The following is a 27388-nucleotide window of genomic DNA, read 5'->3' as shown; positions in this document are numbered from 1 at the left end:
CACATGGTGTGGAACACCCCTTTGGTCAGCTGGGGTCAGCTCTCCCAGCCGTGTCCCCTCCCAACTTCTTGTGCACCCCCAGCCTGCTCACTGGTGGGGTAGAATGAGGAGCAGAAAAGGCCGTGACTCTGTGTGAGCCCTGCTCAACAGTAACTAAACCATCCCTGTGTTATCAACACCATTTCCAGCACAAATCCAAAATATAGCCCCATACCAGCTACTGTAAACGAAATTAACTGTACAACCTTCAAAATAGCAAGAAATATTAGGGCCATACATTATACTTATCAAAAGAAGAAACCTTGCACAGAAAACAGAGTCACGAGGAACTGGACCTTTTCCAATACGTGGCATTAGCTCCTTTCATATCTATCGCAGTTTTATTGCTGATTTCCACCCTAACTGCTTTCGCTGCCACTCCAAGCTGCCAGCTCACCCAGTGAAGCTACAGATCTGTTCAGAACTGCTCCAGCCTTGGCAGGTAGCACTGAATTTCCATCCTCCTTTTCTTCTTTTTCCTCTTCCCTTTATATTCTTTTAAGAGTATCTGCACATTAATGAGTGCTAGGAGTTATTTCAGGAGTTCTTAAGGGGACAAAGAAAATAAATTCTTCCAGCACAGCATCTGGTTCCTCCCACCAATGCTCTTCCTACCCCCTTCCAGGAGCCCCATCAAGACTGTCCATGACAGCAAGGACAACTTTTCACATTGATATAAAATAAAGCCAAAATATATGTTTGTTTCTGCAAGAAGGAAGACTAAAAGCCATATTTCTTGCTTAAATTAAGGGATTGGTATAATATTTTACTGCATACATCAGAAAAGGTTAAATGTGAACACTCAACATAATGACCAGCATTAAATGTAAACCAGTTACTTATCACTCATGAATGTGAATGAAACCTTTCACAGAAATAGCACTTATAAAAAATTCAAATGACTCCTTAGTTCATAAGTAAAATTTAAACCATTTTAAAAAAACAAGACTACATCAGGCTGGTGGACAGTCATCAGTGAGGTTCTCCAGGGCTCAGTTTTAGGGCCAGTGCTCTTTAATGTTTTTAAAAATGATATAGACACAGGACGTCGAATGTACATTAAGTAAGTCTAGGGCAGAGGGGTCTTGCAGAGATCTGGGAAGACTAGAGAGCTGTGCAATCACCAAACATAGGAAATTTAACAAGAGCACGTGCCAGATTCTCCACCTGGGCTGGGATAATCCTGGTTATATGTACAAACCGGGGGGTGAGAGGCTGGAGAGCAGCCCCATGGAAAGAGATCTGGAGGTTCTGGTCGACAGCAAGTTGAACATGGGTCAACAGTGTCCCTGGCAGCCAAGAGGGCAACTGTGTCCTGGGGTGCATCACGCACAGCATTGCCAGCCGGGCAGGGAGGGGATTGTCCCGCTCTGCTCTGTACCTGGAGCTCCGTGTGCAGTTCTGGGCACCTCAATATAAGAAGGACATCGAACTATGACAGTGTGTCCAGAGGAGGGTGACCAAGATGGTGAAAGGTCTTGAGGGAAAGACTTACGAGGAATGGCTGAGGTCACTTGGCTTGGAGAAGAGAAGGCTGAGGGGTGACCTCATCACAGTCTGCAGCTTCCTCAAGGTGGGCAGCAGAGGGGGACGTGCTGATCTCCTCCCTCTGCTGAGCAGCAACAGGACACAAGGAAACAGAATGAGGCTGCGTCAGGGAAAGTGCAGGTTGGACATCAGGAAAAGGTTCTTCACCAAAAGAGTGGTCAGTCACTGGAACAGGCTCCCCAGGGCAGTGGTCACAGCACCAAGCCTGTCAGAGTTCAAGGAGCATCTGGATGATATGGTCTCTTAGTGATATGGTCTAGTTCTAGGTAGTGCTGCGAGGAGCAGGGATTTGGATGCGATGATCCTTATGGGTCCCTTCCAACTTGGGATATTCTATGATGCTGTGACTACAAGCTTAGCTCTTCCTTTACAGAAAAACACTTGAAAAATCAGATACTTTTATCATATTAAATTTAATCAGGCTTCTAACAAAGGAAATTCCTAACAAACTGTACAGTAATAATGGACATTTTTAATAAAAAATATATTAAACATGATTTCAGTATTTTTTTTGGTAGCATTTCTAACCCAAAGCAGAAACTCTGATGTAACAAAGGCTCTGGGTCCTGTAAGCAAGTACTGAAGCGCTGTAGTTACACTTCTGCCCTGTGGTTTCATGACTGATCTCGGTAAACCAGGTTGTTGCCAGAAGAGGCGGGTCAGGTCTAGCTACTGTGCCACAACACACCAGGTTGCCTCTCTTCCTCTCTCTCCCTCCCCAAATTAGCATCCTCTAGGATCCATGAGCTGATTCCCACCCACTGTGCAGCCCACACAATCCAGCTGCCAACAAGGTAAGTTGCAGGTCATCTCCTTTGAGTAAGGTGAAGTCTTAGAAACCAACAAAAGCCAACTGCAAAACCACACCCTACTGACATTAAAACTAATCAGACATCTCAGGAATCCAATGTAATACATATTTAATGTACCATATCAAGATTTGCATGTGTAAGATGCTGTGATATATACAGTATCTTGTACACGCAAAGTCACTGCTATTTCATTTACTCTTCTGCACACCATTCTGACAAAATCTGAGAAGCTACCTTGGTAAGGGGCTGAAGTCACTGACTTTCTCATTTAAAAATACTGTGGGGACTTCGGAAATGGTGAGCTTTAGTTATTAGTCCTTGTACAGAGTTTCACATTTCTAAATACAAATATATACAAAACAATTGAGCTTATACTTAACTCTTTGTGACTATGAGTCAAAATATCCCTTTCCTAAAACGTTGTTAAAAACATTAATAAAACCTTATTAAATGTAAAGCTGTACACAATCCAACAGTCAGGATACCACCAAGAAGTCCTAAATATTTTTCATCTCTGAAAAGTAATCATGTAGCACTGGCAGCTTCTTGACTCTCCTCAACCTCTGTTCCTCAACTACAAGTCGCTCTGTCTGGTCCAAAGTGGTTCCAGGCATTACCCAGAATCACCCAAGTTTGAAGTGATGATGAATTTGGGGCCTTAGGGTTCAACTTCACATTACACCTAATCCAAAGGAACCTGCGGTTACTAAGGAGACGGTCCTGCTCGCTTTCCTTGCTCCGCCTTGCCACCTCAAATTCCTGCTCCTTCTTGATGTCAGAAATAAAGATTACACAGAGTCTCCTAATTGTTAAAACTGATGGATGAAAAGTTGTGAGAAGGCGTAAGGAGGGAGAGAGTAGGCAAGACAACTTTCCCTTCTCAGTGGCTGCCTGCAGTTGCACTCTGTAAGGTATAGTCAAAAACATAACAAAGGAAATGTTTACTTGCAAATATTAACAAAAAATTGAGTTAATCCTACGTAATACTGCTTGACGACTTGTGATACAGAAAATACCAAAATTTAAAAGGCATCTGCGGAACTTGCAATTAGAGTAAAAATACAGCACTTCTTTTATCAAGTAGTTAAGAGCTGTTCTGGCAGTCAGAGGCTAGAGATGGCCCCTAGGGTAATTTTACAGAATGAATCTGAAGTTTAAAATTAAACTATAATAAATAATTTAAATCATAGCTGCGAAAAATTTTGCAAGTCTTCTCTTCCTATAGTGTATATGAAAACAAGACATATTTCTGCATAAGTTGAGGAATGAAGAGCTGCTGCTTGTTATTTTAATAAAAACCACAACGTTTGAAGTTACACTTATAAACATCAAAACGTAAGTGTACATACATCAGACAGAACATTTTTTCCTAGGTAACTGTGTAAAGGTTTCAAAAATAGTCACTTTATAGCATTTTTGAAAAGAACGTCCTTTCGAAGGAATATATGTCAACAAGTACAGGTATGAAGAATACAACTGTGGAGACCACCATGAACAAGATGTAGCCATCTGAGCTGCTATGAAGGAGCACAGGCCTTGGGTTCAAATCTCCAAGATCTCCTCTTTCCCCACAAAAAGCAGATCTATGTATTACGGCATACTCAATGCAGAGAAACTAAAAGCAATTTTTTGTCCTTAGTATGGGCCCTCTTTGAAGGATTCTGATAGATCTTGATTGGCAGCATCGTACTGAGCAATGAAATGTTTGAGTTCTTCAATGCATCGCTCACCTATTTCATGCAAATTCTGCCTCAGGGCAAACTGGATGGACTTCTCTAACGACGGATCTTTGTCAATTAGCATCTTCACTACCATGCCAAAGGTTTCACAGTCTTGTCTGTAGACCTAGAAACAACACATTTTAGAAAACAATTAAATGCACAATTCTTTACATTAGCCCACCAACAGCCCTCGGTGAGTTAGGCGCTACTGCAGATCCAAACCAAACAAGGAATATTGGATTTAATGTTAGTTTCAACCGTAAGACACATTTGCCTCTTCCTCTCTTCTGACCTGTGCTAATACAAATATAACTAGTTCAGAACTATCTGGATACAAGAAATAATTCTTGTTGGAAGAAATGCCTTAAAAAGAGTTACTAAGTTCCTCTTGCAGCAATATTTAATAAATAATGGCAGAGTAAAGTGCAAATGCTAAACCAGATTTTCATTGCAAATATATGTAAAATTAATTTAACTGTGGAATATCTAAAAATCTCAGTCTTTATACAAAGCAACACTAACTTTGTTTGTAATCTTTCCTAATACTTTAAATACAAGTTGTGTTTAAATAATTTCACCAAATTATGTTTGTTTGTTGGATATCTGTTTCTTCTAAGTCCTTGACAAATATGACTTTAATTAGTTTGACTGCATTGGTGATTCAGCCACTGAGGATACAAGAAATCCTGGCAGCAGTTTACATGAACCCGTCTGATCTTGTACTGCAGGGAATGAAGACTTTGCAAGTCAGTTATGTACCACAGTTGAGGAGAAATAACTTCTGTTATCAGTGCAACTGTTTTTCAAACAAACATCTGAGTACATTCTTAGGTGGTTTTCAAAGTGAGTCAGTGGCCTTTCAATTTTTTTTTTCAGATTCCAGCTACAGTTATTAATCTAAACACCCATCAGAAAAGGAACTTGTCAAAATCTTCCAACTGCCAGATGCAGTTCGTTTTCACACCTCTTTGGCCAATTTCCATTTAGAAAATACACTGTCTTTTTGAATAAAGATAAGTCAGTTTTATATCTCTGTACATTTTTAAGAGAGAAAAAAAAGCTGAAATGTTGATATTGCTCAAAGTATGATTATCTTTTAGTATTGTGTGCTTGTATTAGAAGTTGTTTCTTACAGACATGCGTGACCCTTTCCTCCCACATTTATTTATACTGTGGACACTAGAGACACAACTGTATATAAGCAATTCCCCATTAGTAAAAAAAGAAAGAAACAAACAAACACCCCCGCTCCAAACCAACCATCACCACGCTGTTTTATTTGTAAGGACCAGTCCAAGGGCAGCTCAAGCATATTCATGTCAGAAAAGCACAAAAAACCAAATAAATAAATAACATTCTGCACACAAACTAATCTCAGAAACAATGATTTAACATGATACCTTCAATAAAAACAGTTCTCAAATGTCTGATAGTATATTCTATGATAATAGTTTAAAATGAGACCCACTTTTCAAACACTGGCTGGCAAATAAAAGAAAACCTTTTGGAAGAAATTCATTTTCAGTAGAGACTAAGAAGTCAAAAAGAGTGCAGCACAAAACAAACTCGAGCTAAACATCTTAAGTGTGGAAACGGTGAGCACATAGCATTTTTATTGAGAGGGGGTTTGTTTCCTGCTTTGTATATTTAGTTCTTTGGTAGTAAAATACGAGCAGAACTACAGACTCTCAGAGTTCATGTTCCACAGCAAGTGAAACTCGGTACTTGCTAAGAGAACTTCAAACAGGGCAAATATGGGTTTCTTATTTTTCTAACTCTTTCGAAGGAAAAAGTTCAGGAAGAATTGCTGTATCTGATTAGCCATATGACAGACAGATGGTATTTCACTTTGGATAACTCATGCCTTTCAAGTACTTGCAGCATGCTTGCTAGCACATTCACAGAATTATTTCTGAAAGGTTTTTTTTTTCCCCAGAGCCATTACGTTTTGGGGGAAATAGTTCATTTTTTTTCTCTCCTTATTGCATGTCTATTTGTTCTATTTTATCACCTTTGAAGTGGTCAGACCAAGGATGTGCGGATGATCTTCCCCAGGTAGATGAAGCTGGTTGCTGTCAGTGTGCAGAGGACGCTGTGCAACACCGGCATGAGAGAAACCCCGACACGAACAGGGAACACGACCCATCGCCCCGTCTTCTGCACCGGGAGGCACTCACAGCTACAACTGAAGGAAATGCTCCACTTTTAATTTGTCTTCTAATTAATGGCAAGTAGTGCTATCTGCTGTTTCCCTCACGCACCACAAGAGCTAACCCAGATGAAATTCTCTGACCCTTAGCATATAAATATTAGCTCAATTTAAGCAGGTTTTATTCTAAACTTTCGCAAATTAAGACTTGGAGGAGAATCAAGAGAGTCATTGTTGCCACCACGTCTGGAGTCAGAAGTCACTTTGCTGTCACAACAATCTGGAAACTAAACACCTTCATACGCAAGACAAATGTTTTCAATACTTTCTGACAAAAGACTTTAAAAAAAAAAAGAGTTGACTTTAAATAGGGGAAGAGGGCGAAAGTGGAGCAGGAAGGCAGTTCTTACAACAGAAAACAAAGAAAACAGCTCAGCTCCTCTAACAACAATTGAGCAATTTTCCCTCACCAAGCTTGGTACCCCGGCTGCTAATTGTGATCCTCCTGGTGCAATCTGCCTCCTTCTCAATTGTGCTGATAAACCTATTTGTGTGGCTGCGACACAAATTGCATCACTGAGATGATCGCTTCTAAAATTACTTCCTCCCCAATTAATGTGATTCAGTCACTCAATTCCAAAACCAGATACATCAGCACAAGTGAAAGAACCCTGAGCCCCAGTCGTGAAGTGGAAGTAACTTCATAAACCAGTTCATATCTGAAGCCAGTACACAACTACCAACTCTCAGAGAGAAGTTACTATGCTTTGCTGATGGGAGCTGAGACTATCAATCACAAGAATATCAGTTACAGAAGAATATTAATTACAGCTTAATAAACTATTTGAAAAAATTGTGAAAGCACGCAAAGCTCTTAGAAAAAAGGATGGTGGTGTGGGATATTAAAATCTATCTTCTCCATAGAAAAGAATGAAGCTATTTCTGGAAAACAAGCAGAGAATGTGATGCTTAAGGAAGAAAGAAAACTGCAGAAAAGACTCCAGACAAGCGAAAAAAGCTCACTGGTGAAAAAGAATACTGGAAGAACTTGTGACCCAGCAAGGTTTGAAAATACCCGTGTCTTTAAAATTCCAGCTGATGTTGATTTTGAGCTCAGACCATGAAAGGCTCATCTGTAAACATCTGGAACTAAAACCTGAAAATGATTCCATGTGTGGGGAAAGAAGAAATAACGTCTCTATATCGAAAAACAAGAAAGGGAACGATACCAACAACATGATTATTCTGATACATACATCAGGTAATCCAGAAAACAGCTAAAGCCATAGGGTGATCATTTACCAAGGCCATAGCATACTTTTATTCTCTGACCTAAGCTACAGCACCAGCATAATGGAAAGAACGTGTAACACTTTAGTAAGCAGATGAAGGAGAAGCAGAAACAGCTGTTCTGTTCCCAAATATATAAATATATTTATTTTATATATACACACGCTATATATAGATACATATATAGTCTTGATTTTCCTACAAATGAGAAGTATATAAGCTGAATTCAAGTTCTCTTTGAAGAGTTTTCCAAAGTCAGCACATCTGGCATCTGTGAAATCAGAGGATCACAAATATGCCTATTTTTATATTATTCTCAAGGTATTTTAGCTCTTTTTATTCTTACATGATAACAGCATAGAAGCTCTGGCTGAGATCAACTCTTCACTGCGTTAGTCTCTGTATAAGCACTTAGGCTTTGGCAAGATGCAAATCTAAAGGTGTGATGCACCTGTAACATGTCAGTGAACACTCCCCAGATATTTGAGAAAACTAAACCAACATTTGCACTGATAACTGTTTAAATATAGCTAACAGACATTTACTTCCAGACCTACGTAGAGAAACATAGATGTCAGTCCCCCAACCTCAGTTGGAGGTGATCAAGCTCTAGAACTCACCAGACAGAACAAAACTTCAAGAATTCCATTATTTGTGTCCGTTCAAAGTTGTCACAGTTAACCTCATAGTGCCATCAACAGTGACTTAAAATACAAAGAGATGAGGCATATCACACATTCTCTTCTTCCAGCTCAGCTCTGGGACATTAACCTGTGATGCGGGAGAGAGAGGGGCAAAAGCAAGCAGGTGGGGACTGCTCACGTCTTATGCTGCTATTCTCCTCCTGCAATGATCATCTAAAAATGGTCTTGGCTTAAACCAAAGAAAACATATTGAATGGCTCGGCTGATGGGTGGAAAACACCATCACCAAATCTTTGTTGTACATGTGAACTCTGGGTGTGGATGAAATGATACCTAGCTAGGGAATACCTTGCTGACACGTCTACTACTCACTGACAAAGTCTGCATCATTTCCTTTCTCCACCTACCACAGTCCCATGTTCTTCTCCAAAACTGTTCCAGAGCTGCCTCTGTATTTTACACAGCAGAGCTGTTGGGCAACATAAACAGTAATGATGACAAAAACTATAATTTAAGATGTCCTCCCCTGCAAAGGACTACAGTCTGCACCAGAGTCAGAAACTTTGTTGCCTTGGTCTTGCATAGCTGGCAAAAAAGCGGCTTCACTTCAAGAGCAAGAGTAGACACAATATTTAAAGGGGATGAGGCCAGGAAAAACAGAGAAGTTAAAATTGCAACCTTTGTTTCAACCCCTGGTGGTTCCCCAGCTTAGCTCTACAGTCTGTACAACGAAAGGTTTTTCAACTTGTCAAGGTGACTAGAACAGCTAAAACTGCAGCTTCGGCTCTAGGCAGCCTTTGAAGCAGCAGGAAACGAGAGAAGCTCCCTGAAAGTTGGAAAGACCCTCAGGAAGACTGGTCCCACCAGCAAGTTAGCTTCTGTATCTCCCACGTCCACAGCCAGAAGAAAGTACACGTGAGTAGCAAATGAGAGATGCAAATTTCTCCTCTCCATCTCAGAAAGCACTGAGCCGAATCTTCACTTCTCATTTCTGGGAGAATTGTTCTAATCAATGTGCTTTATTTTATACAAAGGTAGACAACATTAATGATCTTCTCCGGCTATGACTTCGAATTAAGATGACTTTTCTTAATGCTCTTGGCTTTATGCACATGTAGAAGACTTTCAAATAGGAATCATCAAGACACTTGGGATGCACGGCTCAAGCAGCTTTATGCAAGAGATGGGCAAATTCATTTCAATGCAGAAGGCGGTACTTCTACTCACAAACACAAGCAGGACCACCAGGCACGAGGAGGACCATGGACGTGATGATTCATCAAGTTAAATCGATGTCCATGATTTAATCCACAATTTCCAATCCCTTGCTCTTTTTCATCACAATCTTTCCCGCATTTTTGAGAGTCTTATCATTCTATACATTTACAGATTCACCTAACACTCTCTCACCTCCACCAGCATTCCTTCTTCACAGCAGCACGACTCAGCTCTAGGCTCTCTCAGCAGCTCTGCACCGTACGCACACAGCCACCTGGGAGCCACTGCTCATCTTCAGAGACGTCTGTTCCCAGCTCCTCATCCAGAAGACCAAAGACCCTCAAGGCGCAGTTCACACAAGGGGAAGGAGTTCGGGTTGTGGCTCAGAAACCACGTTAAACAGCCTGCAACCCTTAGATACTAACTCAGCCTTGAGAAGATCCAACATGCCCAGCAATCACAATCTTGTATCTGTGATTCATGCAAGTATTCATTTAATATATTATCTTTCAGAAAACAGAAACCTTTCAGCTACTAAGGGCACATTTCCCACAAGTATCAAATACCCCATGCAAGCGGGAAAGAAGCAGCATGCTCACTGGTAGTTGCTTGATTTCTGACAAAGGCAGAGCCTGAACTTGTAGAGCACAAGCACAGCACAAGTTTGCAAGCCAGACCATATCCCCTCCAGACACCCCATTAATGAAAGAGCAAACTGCCTGAAATCTCTCTTGCTTCAGTGATGCTCCAGGGCTCCTCTGCCCCAGCCAGAGGTACCAGCTGAGCCACACAGCCAGCTCGGTACAGCCCTCTGGAGGGATAAGCCAGCTTCTTATTTCCCCTCCTCAGCAGACCCAAAATAAGTCTGACAAAGCACTCTTCTTCTGTTAATGCAGCCACATTATGCCAGGTTCTCTGGCACGGGTAGGCAGACTATGAGGTACAATTTTTCTCATATTCCTAAGAGCTCCGCTAAAAGATTTCATAATGTAGTCCTAGCTTTAAGTAGATTGCATATGCAGCAAGATTTTGCATTATAAACTTTAGTAAATTGAGAAACTCCTCTACATTGAATGAATTCAGTACTGCTGGTATCAAAGGATTTTGCTTGTCAAAGACATTTTTTAAAAGGCACTATTACCTCTCCCCAAATCACTTATTTTAATTTATTTACATACTATCTTGGATTTTCCTCAACCATGCAAATTAGACTTTATTAACCTACCCGAAATTTACTCTCCTCGAGTACAATAAGCTAATCCTCTACTGAAAGAGTACAGAGAAATTTTCATTACTGCAGTGGCAATGTAATTGTACTGTTATGTTTATGAGTACAATATAAAAATTTATAGCTCCACAGTGCAAAGAATGCTCAGAACTGTCATTAAGCCACTTGCAGACAATTCCCATGATCAAGACATTTAAAATTGGTTTTCAAGCAAGTTGAACTATTTTTCATGGTTACAAAAAGCTAAATTAGCATACAAAAAATGTAATACTTGGTTATGACAGTAGTATACAATTTTTAATTATAAAATATCAACAAGTCTACTCTATTTCTTTCTTAAAAATGCACTAACAATTTTGCCTTGAATCTATGTAATAATTTCTGCACCCATTAATCAATGTGTTTATAGACCAATTAGTTATTCATTGAAATGCAAATTGGGGGAAACAAGTTATTTAATCGACTATGTAATAATGAACAATTTCATGTTAATTTGCTACTTACTGAAGATACGCAAAATATCAAAGCTACATGCACTTAAATGCAATTCTGCCTCCCTTTCTGTTGAAAGTTTCAAGCGCCCACTTTAATAGATTTAATCAGCTTCCAGAATGGAAGGCCACCATTTTTGGCATCAAAATATCTGACTGAAAGGTTTGCTGGAAGTCCCTCACGTAAAACAGATGCTAATACAGCCTTTATTTTAAAAGAAGTGTGGATCCTGATTTAAACTTCACTTTCCTCTCAAGGACAGGTGCTGGTAACGTCTTGAAAGAGGAAGATGCAGTCTCAAACAATCTCACTGCTCGGCCTCCCGCGTCATTTTAGAGTAGAATTCTAGTATGAAAAGAGATGAAAAGCGCTCTGTAAAATTGTGGGCTGGGTGTCTATGTGCACAGTAACAAACTCTCTGCTGAGATCACACATACATTTCAAGGCTGAAAGGAACGGAAGAGTTGGCTTGAGGCTTGAGACACAACTCTGGTCTTTCCCGTGCTGTGTAACACACTGGGAAGCAAACACGCAGGCCAAATTACTTACTTGTGTGAAACCATTATCTCCAGCTTTAGCTCAAGACATCATCTGGACACTCCTTTGCTTCATATCATGGCGCTGGTGACAGCTCCGCAATGACAGTGAAGTCATGGGGCTGGACAGCCTGTGGCTGGCGCCGGTGTGCAATGACCACAGCCTCACCTTCCTCTGACTCCTGCCGCACAGGCTCTGCCCCTCTGCAATAACTACCACTAACCATCACCTCTGCAGAGGAGTGCCGGCCCTCCTCGATGCCCTTCTCTTTCCTTTCTCCATCCAGACAAAAAACTGCAGTCTTGTGCTCTTCTTCAATGCTAATAAAGCAATCTAAAGATGGAACACACGGCTTTTGTGTCACTCTGTTGAACAAAAATAATAGAAATAAAAAACAACTCAAAAGACAAGTCCTCAACAGTAGTAGTAAGCGTTTAAAGCTCCAGTTATACCAGGAGAAATCTGCAGTGCAAGGCTATATAGTTCTACATAACCATAGCAAAAGCCAACCAAGTTGGTACCATTTAGAAATCTGTTCGTATGAACTATTAAACTGTCTCAGCTCTCTTTAAAGCCAAAGGGAACAGAGAAAGCCTCACATACAAAGTATCCAGCACAGTGCAACATAAACCTTAAACTGCTGTGACTTGCACTGCCTGGTAATTACATTAATATATGGAAAGTTCAGCAACAGAGTTTTCATTTATAAAAACTTCCATTTTCTAAATAGTTCCCCATTGTTTTAAAATTACCGCAAAGAAGTTTTCAATAAGAAGCGAGACGTTTACTTAAAATAAATTGCTAGGAAATCCATATATTTAATAATTTTTAATACTACAATGGAGGACTAAGTGAATGTTTAAATGAACAAGAATTGATACACCGCAAAAACGTAAATGACGATACACTTCTTTTAAAGTTACACTTTGGCAAGAGCAAGTGCATTATTATTTCTTCAAGAAATGTCTTGCTCAGTCAAACAGAAGTAGCTCCCATGGGGGAGAGCAAGGAGTATTACGTTACATGGTTTTACTGGAGATAATTCTCGACTAAACCAATCAGACCACATAATAACAGCATTCTAACACCAACTACAGGCCCTCGGAGACCAGTTTGTGTGTGGCCCAGTTTTCATAGGCTTCTTTACAACAGATGTGTTGGATGAGGGTAGTGTTAACTTCATACGCAAACTTGTGTGTTCCTTAGGTAAAACAGAAGTATTGGTCTAAGTTCTACCTCTTACAGATTCTTCTTATAGTATGTGTGTGCCTTCTGCAAGCAGATGACAAATCTGCATTCAAATAATCCACGGCAATTACAATTCATCAGTTTTTAAACCTCACTAGAAGTACTGGTAATCTCTTAAAGACATATCAATTGCATCTTTTCAGTTCATGTGTAAGACAATCCAGCTACATTTAAGAATTTTCAGCTACCAACAGCTGTGCAGCTAAGTAAAAAAAACTGCCTGAAAGAGCAACAATTTATCTAATAATTTCTCTTTGTTCTATAATGATCTTCAAGTCTAAAAACTGCATTTTCATAGGACCATAAATGAAAACAAAATCCTAAAATCTCTCCTCTCTGATGGATGCTAAAAATACCCCATTACTTGAAATGCACCAGTTCAGGATTAAACAGGAAATAATCAGCTTTACGCCAAAGGAAGGACCTCGCCCTGTTAACTTTTTATTTATAAAATACTGAATTGATGGAAAGCTATTTCCTAAATCTACTCCATGGTAAACTTATTGCTCCATCCAAAACAGGAAGGGTGAAGTTTATCTACACAAGACTCTGTCTATGTTAATTCTCTTGTTAAAAATGCTTTAATGGCTTTCAGTTATGTCCACTAACCATAAAGCAAAGCGACATTCATTTCAGCTTCATCAGAATAGGCTGTATATTAATGGCAAGAATTACACAACAACCCAATATTCCTTGTCATAAAAACACATAAATATTTTTGTACAGAAAGTACAGTACTTTAAAATCCACATATACGGAGTGAGTTGCAGTCAAGATCAGCAACGGTGCATGAGCTTTTACCAAAAAGTGACTTGTGCTGATTTAGTTTTCCCTCAACAAAAGTCTCCACACTTCCAATTTCAAAAAATATTCTCGGATTCAACATTCTGCATGAAGAGGGCTCACTTTTATTAACGGATAAGACAGAATTTTACCCTGAGGTGTGGATCACCTATATTTTCTTCAGTGGCATAATGTAAAACAAGCAGTGAGAGAAGAAAACAAAAACATAAATCTTCCTTTTCCAATTAAGAGCAACCCCCAGCAGATCAGTTGCACGATTAACTGCAGCAGTGCTATTGTTGTAAACTCAAAGCATGTGGATCGATGAGTTTAAAAAACAGCCCTTAAATGAGAAGGCTTTCTCACCATCACTGCCTAAAGAGCAAATTCTCTTTTCTTCTTTAATGCCTAAAAAATGGTAACGCAGGTTTAGATATGCAAGCCAAAGGCTAGGTGTTTTTAATCATGTGTGGCATAAAGAAAATACTACCCAAAATAAGTAAAGCACTGTATGCAATGGACGACTTTTCAGAAAAGAAAAGCAACAGCTGCAAGAAAAACAATTACTTAGATTACCAACATTTTATTACTTAGTTTATGTTAAACCTTAAGGTTTCTGAAAGTTTAGAATTACTTCACACATTATATTAGCCTCACAAATCAGTTTTATTAGTGTCTCAATAATGGATCTAATTTTTTTCATGTCCAAGTCATGGTCCTGCCTCTACCCTCTAAATAGCCACTCTCACCATTTACTTTAAGTACTCATTTCAAATATAAAATCAAATAAAAGAATAAGTAAACTAAGGCCATGTTTTTGAAGACTTCTCTAATCTTTTCCTGCCTGGTGGATGGGTATTTTTTTCCACATGCAGCTGTGATGGCTGAAAAGACTATTCCCCCTTCCCAGCTGTCACCAACCCCATGCCAGAAACCATCACCCCACTCGTTCATGCGAGCCAGCAATACGCAGGACTACTCCTGAAATTCATTTTAGGCAAAAATCCCCCTGATTAGGTCACATGCTATAATAGCGTATCAGTTGGGCTGCAGGGAGGAATCACCTGCTTGAGGTGAGAAGGTGACAAGCAGCTGCAGATGACATCTCAAGAGGACATTTATCTGTAGCCTTTCTAGTGTGCCCAGTCTCTTTGAGCTCATCTGAGACCACCAGAACAACTGTTACCCAACCCAGACAGACAAAGCAACAGCATCTGTGTTTAAATGATGGCGCATCTCAGCATGTATCTTCAATCAAATACAAAATATATAAGGAAACAGAACATCAAGCATAATGGCTGGGGATGGAGCATGTCAGCAAAGCTGTAGGATGAAGCCTCCTTTCTCATTGCAAATATATTCATTCCTTCTGGATTTTTCAGCATTCAACAACTAAACTATCTCTCCTTCTGAATTTGCTCCCACGATTCTAGCTATTTCCACTTCATTTTGGAAGCAGAAATCTGGTCCAAAAATTGGTAAAAATAAAAACCTTGACTCTCTCCAAAGAGAAAGCCACAAGGAGCAGCGATTGTCTTTTATGGTTAGTAAATTGTATGTCTTAGGGCAGTGATTATCAACTGTGGTTCCAAGGGAACGTATTAGGAGTTCTGCATTTACTCAGTGGATACACCACTGACTGTATCCCACAGTACTTGGAATTAGTTATTTGATATGTTGGGGTTACAGCTTGTAAGTAATATTGAAGAATCACTGCAATTATCTCGTTCAAAAAAGCTTGGGAATCACTGATTTTTAAGTTGTGAACTATTTTTCCATGCAAAAACCAAGTCTACTTTGTACTTAAAAAGATCTTTTGAGACTAAGAACACTGGCTTCCTATTTTCTCATTACAAGCCTTTACTAATGAGATAGTTAAGCAATGCTGCAGCATTTCAGCACAAGAACTGTTACCTACCAAACTCATTAAAGGAATGTGTGCCCCGTTCAATCCAGTGTCACTGAACATTTTCCAGAAGTTGCCTGATGGGGTGAGCTGATAGAGGACAGATTTGGAACAAACTTGGCAAGATATGGTGAACACACTCATGACTTTTTGAAGTGTTCGCTTGTCTTCAGATTCTGGCATCCACTGAAAAGCTTTGATTCTTTTAGAGTCTAAGTTCAGTCAATCCTTATAAAAAGTATTACAATCAATAGAAGAAAACTGGGGTCATCAAATGCTGTTTAACGTTGGATATTTTTTTTATGACAGAGTTTCTGAGAGCTTTAGCTCTGTATTCCTCAGAAAGCTCAGAGCAGCTTTCTGTGATCCCCCGTATCTATATATTGTGAAAACAGCCTGATGCAACAAATAGTTAAAGTCTAAAAATAATAGAGATATTTCCAGTACTCAAGAGACAAAACTCACACAAGGATGCTAGAGGTCTATACTCAGTCCTGTGGGGTTTACTTAATGAAATATCTTATTTACTCTAACTGTAAAGGAGGAAGCCTGATTATAATACCAGTATTTGTTTACTAGTAACAATAGTAAAGCATCATGTAACTTAACAAGTCAAGGAAAAAAATCACAGCTAGAACAAATCGGCAGCTGCTCAGCAACTCTGTCAGCTTCCTGCAGGTTAAAGATTTGTTGAGTATCACCAGCAGCATTACGTATCGCCATCACTTCAGAGATGCGGGAAGTTCTGCCTCGTGTAGAATTTCGCTCTGGCAAATCACACAGACAAGAAACGGCACGGGGGAGCTGACGCTTCAACTAAACACTTCATAAAATTTCAAATTACCACCAACACCCTGACGATTTGAAGATACCCTCAAATAATTAGGAAATCGATTAATACCTGCAAACACACTTAGTTTGCCATATTCAACTTTTCTTTAGAGATACATAGGCTATTGTTTGAATAGTCTAAAATAATTCACTTTAGGGCAGATATGAAAACAAATAATTTCAAGTCAAACAGCTAAAACCTGGAAAAAGAGTAAGCTAATAAGGAGGTAATACAAAAGAAGATCTAAACTAGATAATGAAACTGGAAACCACGGTACTATACAGGAAAGTATTTATTGAATAAAATGTACTGTGACAATATAAATAAACTCTTTTATGCCGCATCTCTAAACAGAATAGTGGCTGTTGCTGATAAAGTCTACTGATACTGGATTGATACGGTGTGTTTTGGATAAGAACAGCATGGAAAGAGAGCACTGAAGTCTCGTTTGATAAGCAGAACTAAACAGTTTACTGCCTAAGATAAAAATAGGTTGCTGAAGGTCAAACACTTTAATGCAATAGCCAAAAGAAACAGTACCATGCCATTTACCTTTTAACCTTACTTTATACAGGATTACCATGTGCTCTCAAAGATACAGAATAGACAGGGGCTGTTCATACAAACATATCCTGGAAAATAAGGCATTCCTCCCTTCATGCAGCCTTCCAGAACTCTTTTTTTTTTAATTTTAACCAAACAGTTCATGCTATTAAAGATCTGGCTGAACTACACTGTCTGCAAACAGACAGAATTAAACCAGGGAAAAAAGAATTAATTATTTAGAACAGAGCAAGTAAAATTAAATTTAAAAAAAACACAATGAAAATGAATGACATTTTCTCATTTCATTTAGAAATTCCAGTGTGTTGGGTTTTTTTTAAATCACATAAGAGTACAAACATTGCAAGCTATCTATTTTCAACTCAGCAGGCAAGACATTTTGCTATTTGAAGGATTAACGTCTACAAAGAATTGATTTACATGCTAAACAAAGGATTATTTCATTTATTTATTTAAGAGTACCATGGATCGTGTAGAATGATAACAGTAATTGTTTCATTAAAAAAAAGAGAAAAGTTGCCTTTTACAGGGTAAGTCAGTAGCTTACACTCTTAATGAAGAAAATACAACTAACATTTTCCACTTCTTGGCTGTAATGCACTGAAAACAGATCTTAGAACTATTGCTTAGATTTAATATGAGCCATTGACTCACTTCACCTTACCTCAGTATTAACCTCTCACTTGTTCACCTCTTCTCTTTGTTCTCCTTAGTTCTCCATTGATCAGCAAACTACACCGTGGACAAAGCCAAATGACTCTTCCTGCTCCAAAGACCCTGCAGTTGGCCAATTCATACAGAACAAAGGAACCACGACTACCTCTGGCTACCTTCACTTCTGCCACCACAATTTTATCTGAGTCCTTCCCGTTCCCTTGGCAAGTCTTCACTCAAGCTCTCATATAACTTAGCTCTCTGAAAAAACAGAAATTCATTTAAAAATATTTGACATCCGTTGAATTATCTGAGCATCTTTGTATTACCTTGTGACATTTCATGCATTTCTATCAAATGCAAAACCATGAACAAAAGGTATGTTTCATAACTAAATGGAAACATTATTTAAAGAACAGAAGCAAACACTGCCCACTATATACATTACGCACATATGCACACATGTTCCTTCAGAGCTTTACTATAATATATAATACAGCAGCTTTAAGGAACATAGTAAAAGGCTGCTTGCTTACCAGTTACACATGCATGCTGAGCAATTCATATTGAAATTAATTGCAAGCTTACCAATGAAAGCTTGCATCCTTATAAGCATAAAACCTTACCTGACACTAGACATTGAGTACTCGGACTTTGTTAACATGTTAAATGACCTTGCCTCTTTTAAAATCTTAGCTGATCCACAAACAACAGACAAAAACAAGCTCAGCACTTTATCCCTAAGAGACCTCTGCATATCTTAATATGACTCTTCAGCAATATGCACATATATTTTTCAAGAATACTCAGTCTTACCATACAGAAACACTTAGTCAAACAGCAACAGACTGAAGAGAAACTGAAGCCCGAAATAAAGAAATAAGACACAAGCCATGATACTATAAATGCACTACTACACTTTCCAAAACACCCAGTATCATTTTTAACAAAAGGTTTTTAAGGGATCAAATCCTGCTTCTCCTAAAGTAGGAAGAATAATTCTAAGTACCATAATTCAAAAAAGTGAACAAATTGTTCCAGATGCAGAGTAAAGAAAGAGGATTGTGCTGCAAAGCAGAGGTTACATTCTTGGAAGTCCCAACGTAGAGCACAGGCCTAAGACAAGCAAGGAGCTACCTTACGTTGTCACTGCACTGTCAGAAATATATACAAGCAAAAACTATGTTTCTCCCATCAATTAAAAAAATGTATTTGGACCAATATAAATGGACACAGACGGAATAATCTTTACAGTACATGAGATACTTCTCTTCGGAATCACTGCTTTGGCTGCTTAACCGTGACGTGAGTAACACCTACACAAATTAAAAGGCTCCAGAGTCAACTCATTATAATGATACAGGCTTCTCTTGGTAGCAAAAAGCCAACCCTTCTTAAAATAGAAAGGAACACTCCTAAAACAGTTTCTTCGCTAACTTATCTGGGTCATGAAAGATTATATAATTACTTTAAACTCAACAGATTTTTAGCACTGCCATTCCTCAAATGGCTGACAAATGATGTAGAAAATTCACACACCAAGAATGCATACTGTATTTAACCAATTTTTTTAAAAGTCTGTCTTACCAAATCACATATAAATTCACCATTTTAGATGAATCACGTCTGGATTAGTCATGTTAATGACTCAATACTACAACCATTTTACTGTATATTTACTAATGTACAGATGATAACTGTCACATTTGGAATGCAGATGTAAACCCCAATCCAAAAAAAGATTGCAAGAATAATGAGACCAGTAATTCTGTTGTATGTGTTATGAAACATTTCACTGTGTTATTAAAAGCACAAATCACTTATACATGGGCTCAAGAAACCAATAGCCTCAACAAAATCAAGAGTGAGTTAGAGAGCTTTCTAGAGTTCAGAGTTAAACATTTAGGTATCCTGTTACTAGAAAATCAAAGGAAAAAAAGCATTAACTGATCTCAGTGAAACAGGAAACAGAATCTCAGAGTTTATCTTTGCTTCTGATTTTAGCAACAACATAGTTGCAAGAAAACATCCTTCAATAGCGATGTTAGAAAAAGGAAAATTTTACAGTGAGCTGTAGTTTTATGCCTAATAGTAAAATTGAGAAAAACTGAAAAGGGTATTTAAAAATTAATTAAGGCATTTTTGAGTTATGGCTAGATATATGCTTGGGTAAGCAGATTAATAGTTCCATTAAAAATAATATTCATATTGTTTTTATTTTTAGTTGATGAGAAATACAGTAAAGTGAACCAAATGCACAACAGAACAATCTGCAGTTAACTGATGTGCTCATCAAATTCTTCAGTAACGACGTCAGGTAGTGGATGCAGGAACGCTGCATTTCCTGCCTCACCATCGCAGCTTCCTTGAGGGCGTCCAGAGGAGAAGACACCGAGATAGAAGCACCTGACTGCTCCCCACTTGTTTCTGGCACCAAAAATAGCAACTTGAGTTTTCTTGCATGATGTAGCGCCTCCACCCTCCAGCCAGGGAGAAACTCCACTGCATTTGCCGATGGGCTTCCAAGAGCTCCTGTGGAATTCATTCCCATCTCCACCCATGTTCCTCTTGTTCCCCAACTCTTTCTTTTCCCCACCCTCTTGGCTGCAGTTCCTGATCTTGGCACAAATCTTTTTTCAACTGCAAGTCCAGTCCCACCCTCATTCATTGCTTCCCACACTCCCAATTCCCAATCCTACCTCTCCTGTCACCACAAATCCTTTCATCTGTTCCAGACTTTCTCCAGCTTCCAATTCAGAGGTCATCTCATCCCTCAGCTAGACATAATTCCACTCCGCCTCTTCCTCAAAGACCCTGACATCCTTTTATCTCTGCCTTCTGGATCCTCCCCTGCACCCAGGCCTCCTTGCGCCTTCCCTTTGGCATGGTCCACATCTCTCCATAGAGAAGGAATTTTGACAGGAAGATTCCTAACTTGACATTCACACACCTTCCTACACTGGTTTCTCTCCTTTCAGCTGTGTAAAAAAACACCTCAACTTTCGCTGAGGGTGGAGAGGTGCCTCAGTCATTCCCAATAGCTGGTGAAGGTACGGTCTCCATCCCCTTGCTGGGAGAGCTACAGGCAAGACCGCCCCACCAGCAGAAGTAATCTAATCACAGGTTTCAAGGAGGCTGCATCCAGCTCATAGGTCCCCCTAAATGAACAAAAAGACATCTTTAAGTGCAACAAGAGTCTTTGAAGCAACTTTCCTGTTCAGTAGCAGGTAGCAGACACATTCAAAAGGGCCTTCAGCTTTACTTCACAGGGAGTTGTGCCTTGGTGTGGGAACATTTCTCTGTAACTGCACATTTCCAGTTCTTCATCATATTAGCTGACAGGCAATAAACACATTAACCATTTGGAAATATTTTTATATTTATTTTCCTAAAAGTGCAAATACTTTAATGAACTGTCAGGAGTTAGAGTCCTAATTAAAAGGGACCATGTAGTTCATAAAATTTAGCTCTCTCACTACCAAAAATACTGGTTATTGTGATTGCTTTTTCCTCTCAAGATCTACTCAAGAACTTTAGGGGCTGGAGCAGCTGGATACCAGCTTGGTTCACAACTAGATCAAAGTTCAGCTCCAACAAGACAGCTGGAAGAAGTTGTTATGAGGGTGTCTACTGATGCACTAGTGTTCCCGAGTGAGTAAACTCTCCAAAATATGTAGAACCAAGGGTACTGAAGTTAGAAGATGGTGAAGTACCCTAAAGGAAGAAGAGAGTTCTAGTGACAGCAGCTTTAGATAGAAATTAAACAGAAATATTATAAAAAGTTTTATCTTCCCTATGACAAAAAAATAAACAGTTACTATGCAAATGCCAAAACTACTAAAAACTATGGCTTTCTATAGATTTCCACCTGGTGGTTAGATAACCATGAGTACCTAAGGCAGTGCTTTCAAGATACTAAACGTTCAGGGATGTGAGTGGCACAACCCAGCGTGGGTGCTCACTGGCGGCAGCAGGAACATGGAAGGAACCACACTGGGAATAAGAGAACTGGTTAAAGATACCTGCAAATTTCTCATTCTTTTTCCTGATCTGACACATAGCCAGGCCCCACAAAGACTCCTGTGCCAGCACAGAGGGCATTACAGCCCAGGGACACAGTTTCTTGAACTATGGTTGCCACCAAATTCTTTGTAACATGCAGCTGAGGTCCACAATGGTCCAAGTTGGTTTTTTTGTTTCGGTTTTTAAAGCAACTGCAGCACTTGCTTAAGGGGACTTTCTGATGTCTAATGAGATGCATCCATGTTATGGTCTTTCTCCACTGAACTTATAGTTTCTGGCATTGCCTATTTTCATAAAGCTTGTAACAACTAATCATCTTGGTTTATGCCTAAACTGAATTTAGTTGAAACTCGACAATAAAGTCGAGAGATACACAGCACAGATATGCTGCGATTGCATAAGCTAGTTTCTCCAGGAAGCCAAGTTAAAAAAAATGTAATAAAATGGGCAAATTTCCAGTTGAAGATGATCACCAAAAAGCTTGTGTCAGCATACCCTAATCTATTCTGATTTTGTGTTTAAAAATGCTTATGAGGAGATTTTTTTTTTTTAGGTAGCACGTGACAAAAAAAAGTTTATATGTAAGTTATCTACTATACTAAGGTGGTGAACTGCTTGTGGGGAATAATTATGGTCAAGTAAGTACACACAGTACCCACATAAGTACAACATTTCATGTTGTAATGAAACCGAGTGTTTAAGCTATCTAGGGGGCAGAAGAGGGGAAAAGATTGCTAGCAAGACAATTAACCATGAAGAAACAGTATCAAACCCTTCTATTAAAGGTTATTAGTGCTATTCAGAGCGATACTCATAGTTCAATAGTTCAAAAAATTAATGTATAAACAGTTCTTCTCAAGAAGCACGAGAAGCTAAAGAGCCATGAGCAACATGACCCACTTGATTTTGTCAGTATTCAACTTCTGTGACTTCAGAAGCCAAGTTGACTCTATTAGCCTTTCAAAACCAAAGTACCAAGGCAAAACAGTCCCACTAAAACCTCTGTCCTGTGGGGAATCTTGGCCTTTGGTTTTTTGCCATATTTTGTGAAGCATGACATTAAAAGTTGTGACATGTGTATGTCTAGTGTATGTCCAGACAGTCACTGAAGACTGAAAGCCACAACATCAGTGCAAATAAGAGTCAAATAAAATGGGAAAGTGATCCTTGTGGGTTGATGATAAATGATGACATGCATTAGTCATTTACACCCCACGATAAAAATCTAATGTTTTTATAATCTTAACTTACAGTAGAAACACATGCATAAGCAACTTATGCAACAAAAGGGTTTTCCCCATATCATTTAGGAAACTCAGTTCCCAATTCTACAGCCTTTTGAATTTATCTTTCTAAAAACTAAAACCAAAAGAAACCCAAAAAACCCCCACAAACAAACAAAACCATAATATTACCTTGTATTTTAAAGGTCAGAGCAAATTAATACTTTCTGTGCCAAGCTTTTAAGATACAAACCTATACAAATACTATATGCACTTCAAATAATTTGAACAAAACACATAGAACAGTCCTCTGTAAATTGTAGACTTTTGATTTAAAATAATTGGTCTGCTTTTCAAATGCCACCCAATGGCTGTCAAATCACTACCATTCACATAAAAGAACAAGCTATTTTAAAATAAGTGTGGCCTATCCAACTTTAAAACATATTGAGTTTAACCTGCTCAGTGAGACAATTGTCAGAAGAAAGAAGACATCAGGCTAGGCACTGAGATACAGAATATAAAAAGAAATAGAAACTTAAGAACCAGGTGACAAGTGCAACCTGTCACCAAAGCGTCTTTGGTCACAGATGATTCTATATTTATACATGAATCAGTGTTGTATACAACTCAGATTACAAATGGATAAGAGGATTAAACTACATGCACCAGCAAAACTGTCATCTGCAGAACAAGTTTCTCTTACATCAAGATCAGCCCTGCGGTATGTAAAAGACACACAAAACCCCCATAAAACTGTAGATTCACACTTGGGCACATTTTCCCTGCCTACAGGTTGTCTGTGCGATACTCTTCTGTCGCTGTCTACTCCAACCTCCTGAGGCCTGAAGCTCTTGTCTGTGCAGGAGAAATGGAAGCCAGCTCCCATGCCAAACATCACGTCCCTCCTGTCACCTGCCTTTCTGCCACTACGTGTCATTTGCCGCTTCCCAAGGGTTTTTGCATGTTCGTTCAGTTACTAACTTCCCGTCATCACATACGGTTTTATGAAACTTCTCCTTTATGACGCTGTTCTCCGTTTGCCCTACATAAATCCTGTTTTAAGCACCACTTGGATTCCTGTTTCATCTTTAAGTCAACCAGAAGATCAGTGCTCAGACTGTATTTGGAATACTTATAGAGCTGGTGTGAAATCAGTATTCGTGGGGGGAATACATGTTAGACAGTAGTTCTTTGAGCTAGGGGTATTTCTGAGGCAATTTAAATTTCTGGATCTAATTATTAGGTATACAGGACTGATCTTATTCTCATTCTGTTTTAATCCAGGAAGCAGCAGGTTTCCCCAGCAGCAATGCTGAAATATTCCTCCAAAATTCAGAAGATGCCTTGTTCAAAAGACACACTGTTACAAGAAAAAAAAATACTAAAAAGTTGAAACTTTTAGCCTATGTGCACTGAGCCAACTAAGAGAGAATTTTATCTTCCATCCTTAAACCAGTTTAAAAATAAAATCAAACAACACTGCTAAAACCATGTCTCAAAACCACCAATGCCCTTCTGTTAAAGCAAGAATAAACTGGTGACAAAGTTGGAGAGCGGGCGCTCTCTATCCTCTAAGTTAATGCTATTAAAACCAGCAACAAGAAAATCCCACCACCGCCACCACCAAAAAACCCACACAAAACCAATAACCCTCATCCCCCAGAAACTACTGCTTTTGTCAAGGCTCAGACTATTCATTGTTCCTGGTTTTGTGCTTTGGTTTTCTCAGGAGATTCGCCAGTGTCATTTCTGTTTATCCTTCCAAGCATCTTAACTTCTGACAGTTTTTTCAGTAAGCAATTTCTCATAATTAGTTCCTAATTACATATCAAGGCACGCATGTTTTTAGAGAGTTTCTTCTCTTCCTAATGTCTTTTCCAATCCTGTTTACACTCATCATCTCTTGAAACTAATCTTTCTTCTTCCTAGCCTACTCACTGTTATAGTTTCCAAGTCTTCTTTCATCCTGTTGTTAAGTTCTTTTGGTTTCTCATGACAGAATTTTAAATCAAGCAATCACTGCTAGCTGTTGATTGAAAAAATACTAGTTAATGGACAACTCCTTAGATTTTTACTTTATCTGACCAAAAAGTGATCTTGTCCTTCAGATTTGAACAGCTGGGCACTGAGTGAAGCTGGTACAACCTTCTTTCACCATTTTCTTTGGTTTTAACTAAGTCCACCAACTTTATCAAGTCCGCAACTACTAACACTCTCTCATTTAAATCTTACAGAGATTTGCCATGAGATTATAACATCCATAAACAATCCCCCTGTAAGCAACCAGACCTCTTTGAGATCTTCAAACCTGAAGTCTTGCTTGGACACATAAATAAAGCGCCACTGCATCAAAAACTGTATCAATTACGAGATTTGTCAACAGGTCCAGGCTCCAGCATTCACCAACTTCAAAATAATATGCCGAAAACTGTTATACTAAAAAAACCCCAAAACAAACTGTCACACACAAAATCTTCCATAGATAGATAACGATAGAAAGCTAAAGGTGAATTCTATCTAATGTATTTGAGTCTCTCTAAGAATGAAAATACCCTACTGTTACTGTACACACGTACACTTATGGTGTGAAGTTCTCTTTAAACTATCGCTCTATGAGTGTTGCATATTAAACACTTTTTATCAGCTTTCCAATGAAAAAAGCTGTGGGCAAAAAGCTGAAATGTGGTAATACATCTACTTATTAAACTATACCTTGAGGTGCTGAAGTAAAATGTGTGAGTTGCACTGATTTTGCATACGCAGCAGTTTGTAATTACAAACACTGCAGTACATATCAAATAAGCCTTTAATGTCCATGGAAAGGAAAGAGAACACAGCTAAAAAAATGCCAAGTGAAGGACTGCAACTTGTAAAGCATGGCGACCCAAACACAAGAAAAGGAAAGCAGTTAAGTTTTTCTCATCCTTTTAAAAGTGTCCTGCTTTAAATCAATGTATTTGTAAGGAGAATCAATGATACTATGAGGATACTGACCGAAATCTTTTACATTCTCCATCTTGCAGTCTCAATAAACATGAAAATATAGATTTCTAACAAACACCTCAGGTTTAGAAAACTGAAAGACTGCAGCACAAAAAAGTCTTAAGGCAAGTGTGAACTATAAAGATGTAAATAAGCATAACAACTTAATTGGTTTGATTTTGCATTCGTAAAAATTAAGGAAGTCTAGAATAAATATTAAAAGATAACAGAAAAATCAGCAAGTCAGAATTAATATGGAGGAAAAAGTGCCTAAGAATGTGTAAAAAGTAATAAATTACGTGCCTTGTATATAAGGAGAGGGATACTGATACAAGGAAACTAATAAACCACAAAAGGATGAAGCAAGATCATAGGCAGATTATATCATTAAGTAAAAGAAACATCATCAATTCTTCTGAGAAGCCTAAGGCAAAATACCAAAACCTGAGACAAATGTTTTCTTGATTAGGAAAAAAAAATTAACACACTTAATTACATCTTACATTAAAATAAAATAAACATAAGCTCAGAGGAGGCATGATACATACTATGCTACCAACCAAATTAGACTGATGATGGCGAGTCCATCATTAAGGCCTTGCTACTGTGTATGAAGTACACAAGGTTTGAAGGACAACAGCAAAGCTAGGAGGGGACCAACATCCACAGCTTCCCCATCTTTTACTCTCATCTGGCCTGTTACTCTTGTCTGGTCTACTCCCATCAGAAACAAAGCATGTCTGACCTCATCCATAATCAGAAATAATCCTTTAATGTGTTCTCTAGCTACTGTTCCAGTTCCTTCAGCTTCACTTAACTTACCTACCTCAACTCGTATTTTAATTAGGGGATTTTTTCTAACCTAGATAATTTTGCCTGAAATGAACAACAGCACAAGCAGACCGACAAGCTAATCTAAGGAAATGGCAACTTGTTTCCCTGGCTCAGCTAAAGTCAAAAGAAAAGGTACACCCCCAAGGCCAGCTTTGACAGCCTCTTTCATTCCTTCCTGGATTCCCATTAGTCCAATTTATTGATTCATTTTACTACAACTGCTAAAATGTAAATGTTTAACATATCCAGAACTTATAAAACTTCTCTGATATACTTACCTCCGTTTCTCATCAGCTTATTCCTAGCCAAGATGGGGAAGTTACCTCATACGTACATCCTCTTTCATCTTTACACTGCTGAAGCACTGTAAAACAGTTTCGTCTGAAGAAAACAAAAACTAGCAATGGACACAGGACAGGGTGGGGAGGAAGGCATGTAGTGTGTTTCCATACATTACAGAAATTCTAATTGTTTTATTATTACAGAAATGCTTGTATATTTTCTTTATAGCCTGATATTAAACCCCAAACCTTCTTAACTAAATCCTCGCAATATAAAGCTTCACTTTGTGAGCTGTCAAGTCTTCTCTCAGAGGAGCACCTCCAGAAAACAGAGCCCCACTAAAAAGTGTTAAATATACACAAAGTTATTGCTATAT

The 27388-nt window shown here is 38.7% G+C and overlaps 1 protein-coding gene across 4 annotated transcripts in view; it reads right to left on the bottom strand.

Annotated features, from left to right (window-relative positions):
* Nucleotides 1–878: 878 nt before the first annotated feature.
* The window catches only part of PPHLN1 (periphilin 1), a 69149-nt gene continuing 42639 nt past the window's right edge, over nucleotides 879–27388 (bottom strand). For 2 of the 4 annotated variants that reach the window (XM_065632329.1, XM_065632338.1), the window contains exon 10: nucleotides 3658–4244. In XM_065632329.1, the coding sequence (XP_065488401.1) occupies nucleotides 4035–4244 (210 nt within the window). In that variant the 3' untranslated portion in view covers nucleotides 3658–4034. The other 2 variants (XM_065632345.1, XM_065632354.1) reach the window with 2 other exon arrangements.

The sequence above is a fragment of the Caloenas nicobarica genome, chromosome 1, assembly GCF_036013445.1.
Source record: "Caloenas nicobarica isolate bCalNic1 chromosome 1, bCalNic1.hap1, whole genome shotgun sequence".
Lineage (NCBI taxonomy): Eukaryota > Metazoa > Chordata > Aves > Columbiformes > Columbidae > Caloenas > Caloenas nicobarica.
The sequence above is the reverse complement of the archived record's forward strand: the minus strand, read 5'-3'. Positions and strand labels throughout refer to the sequence as shown.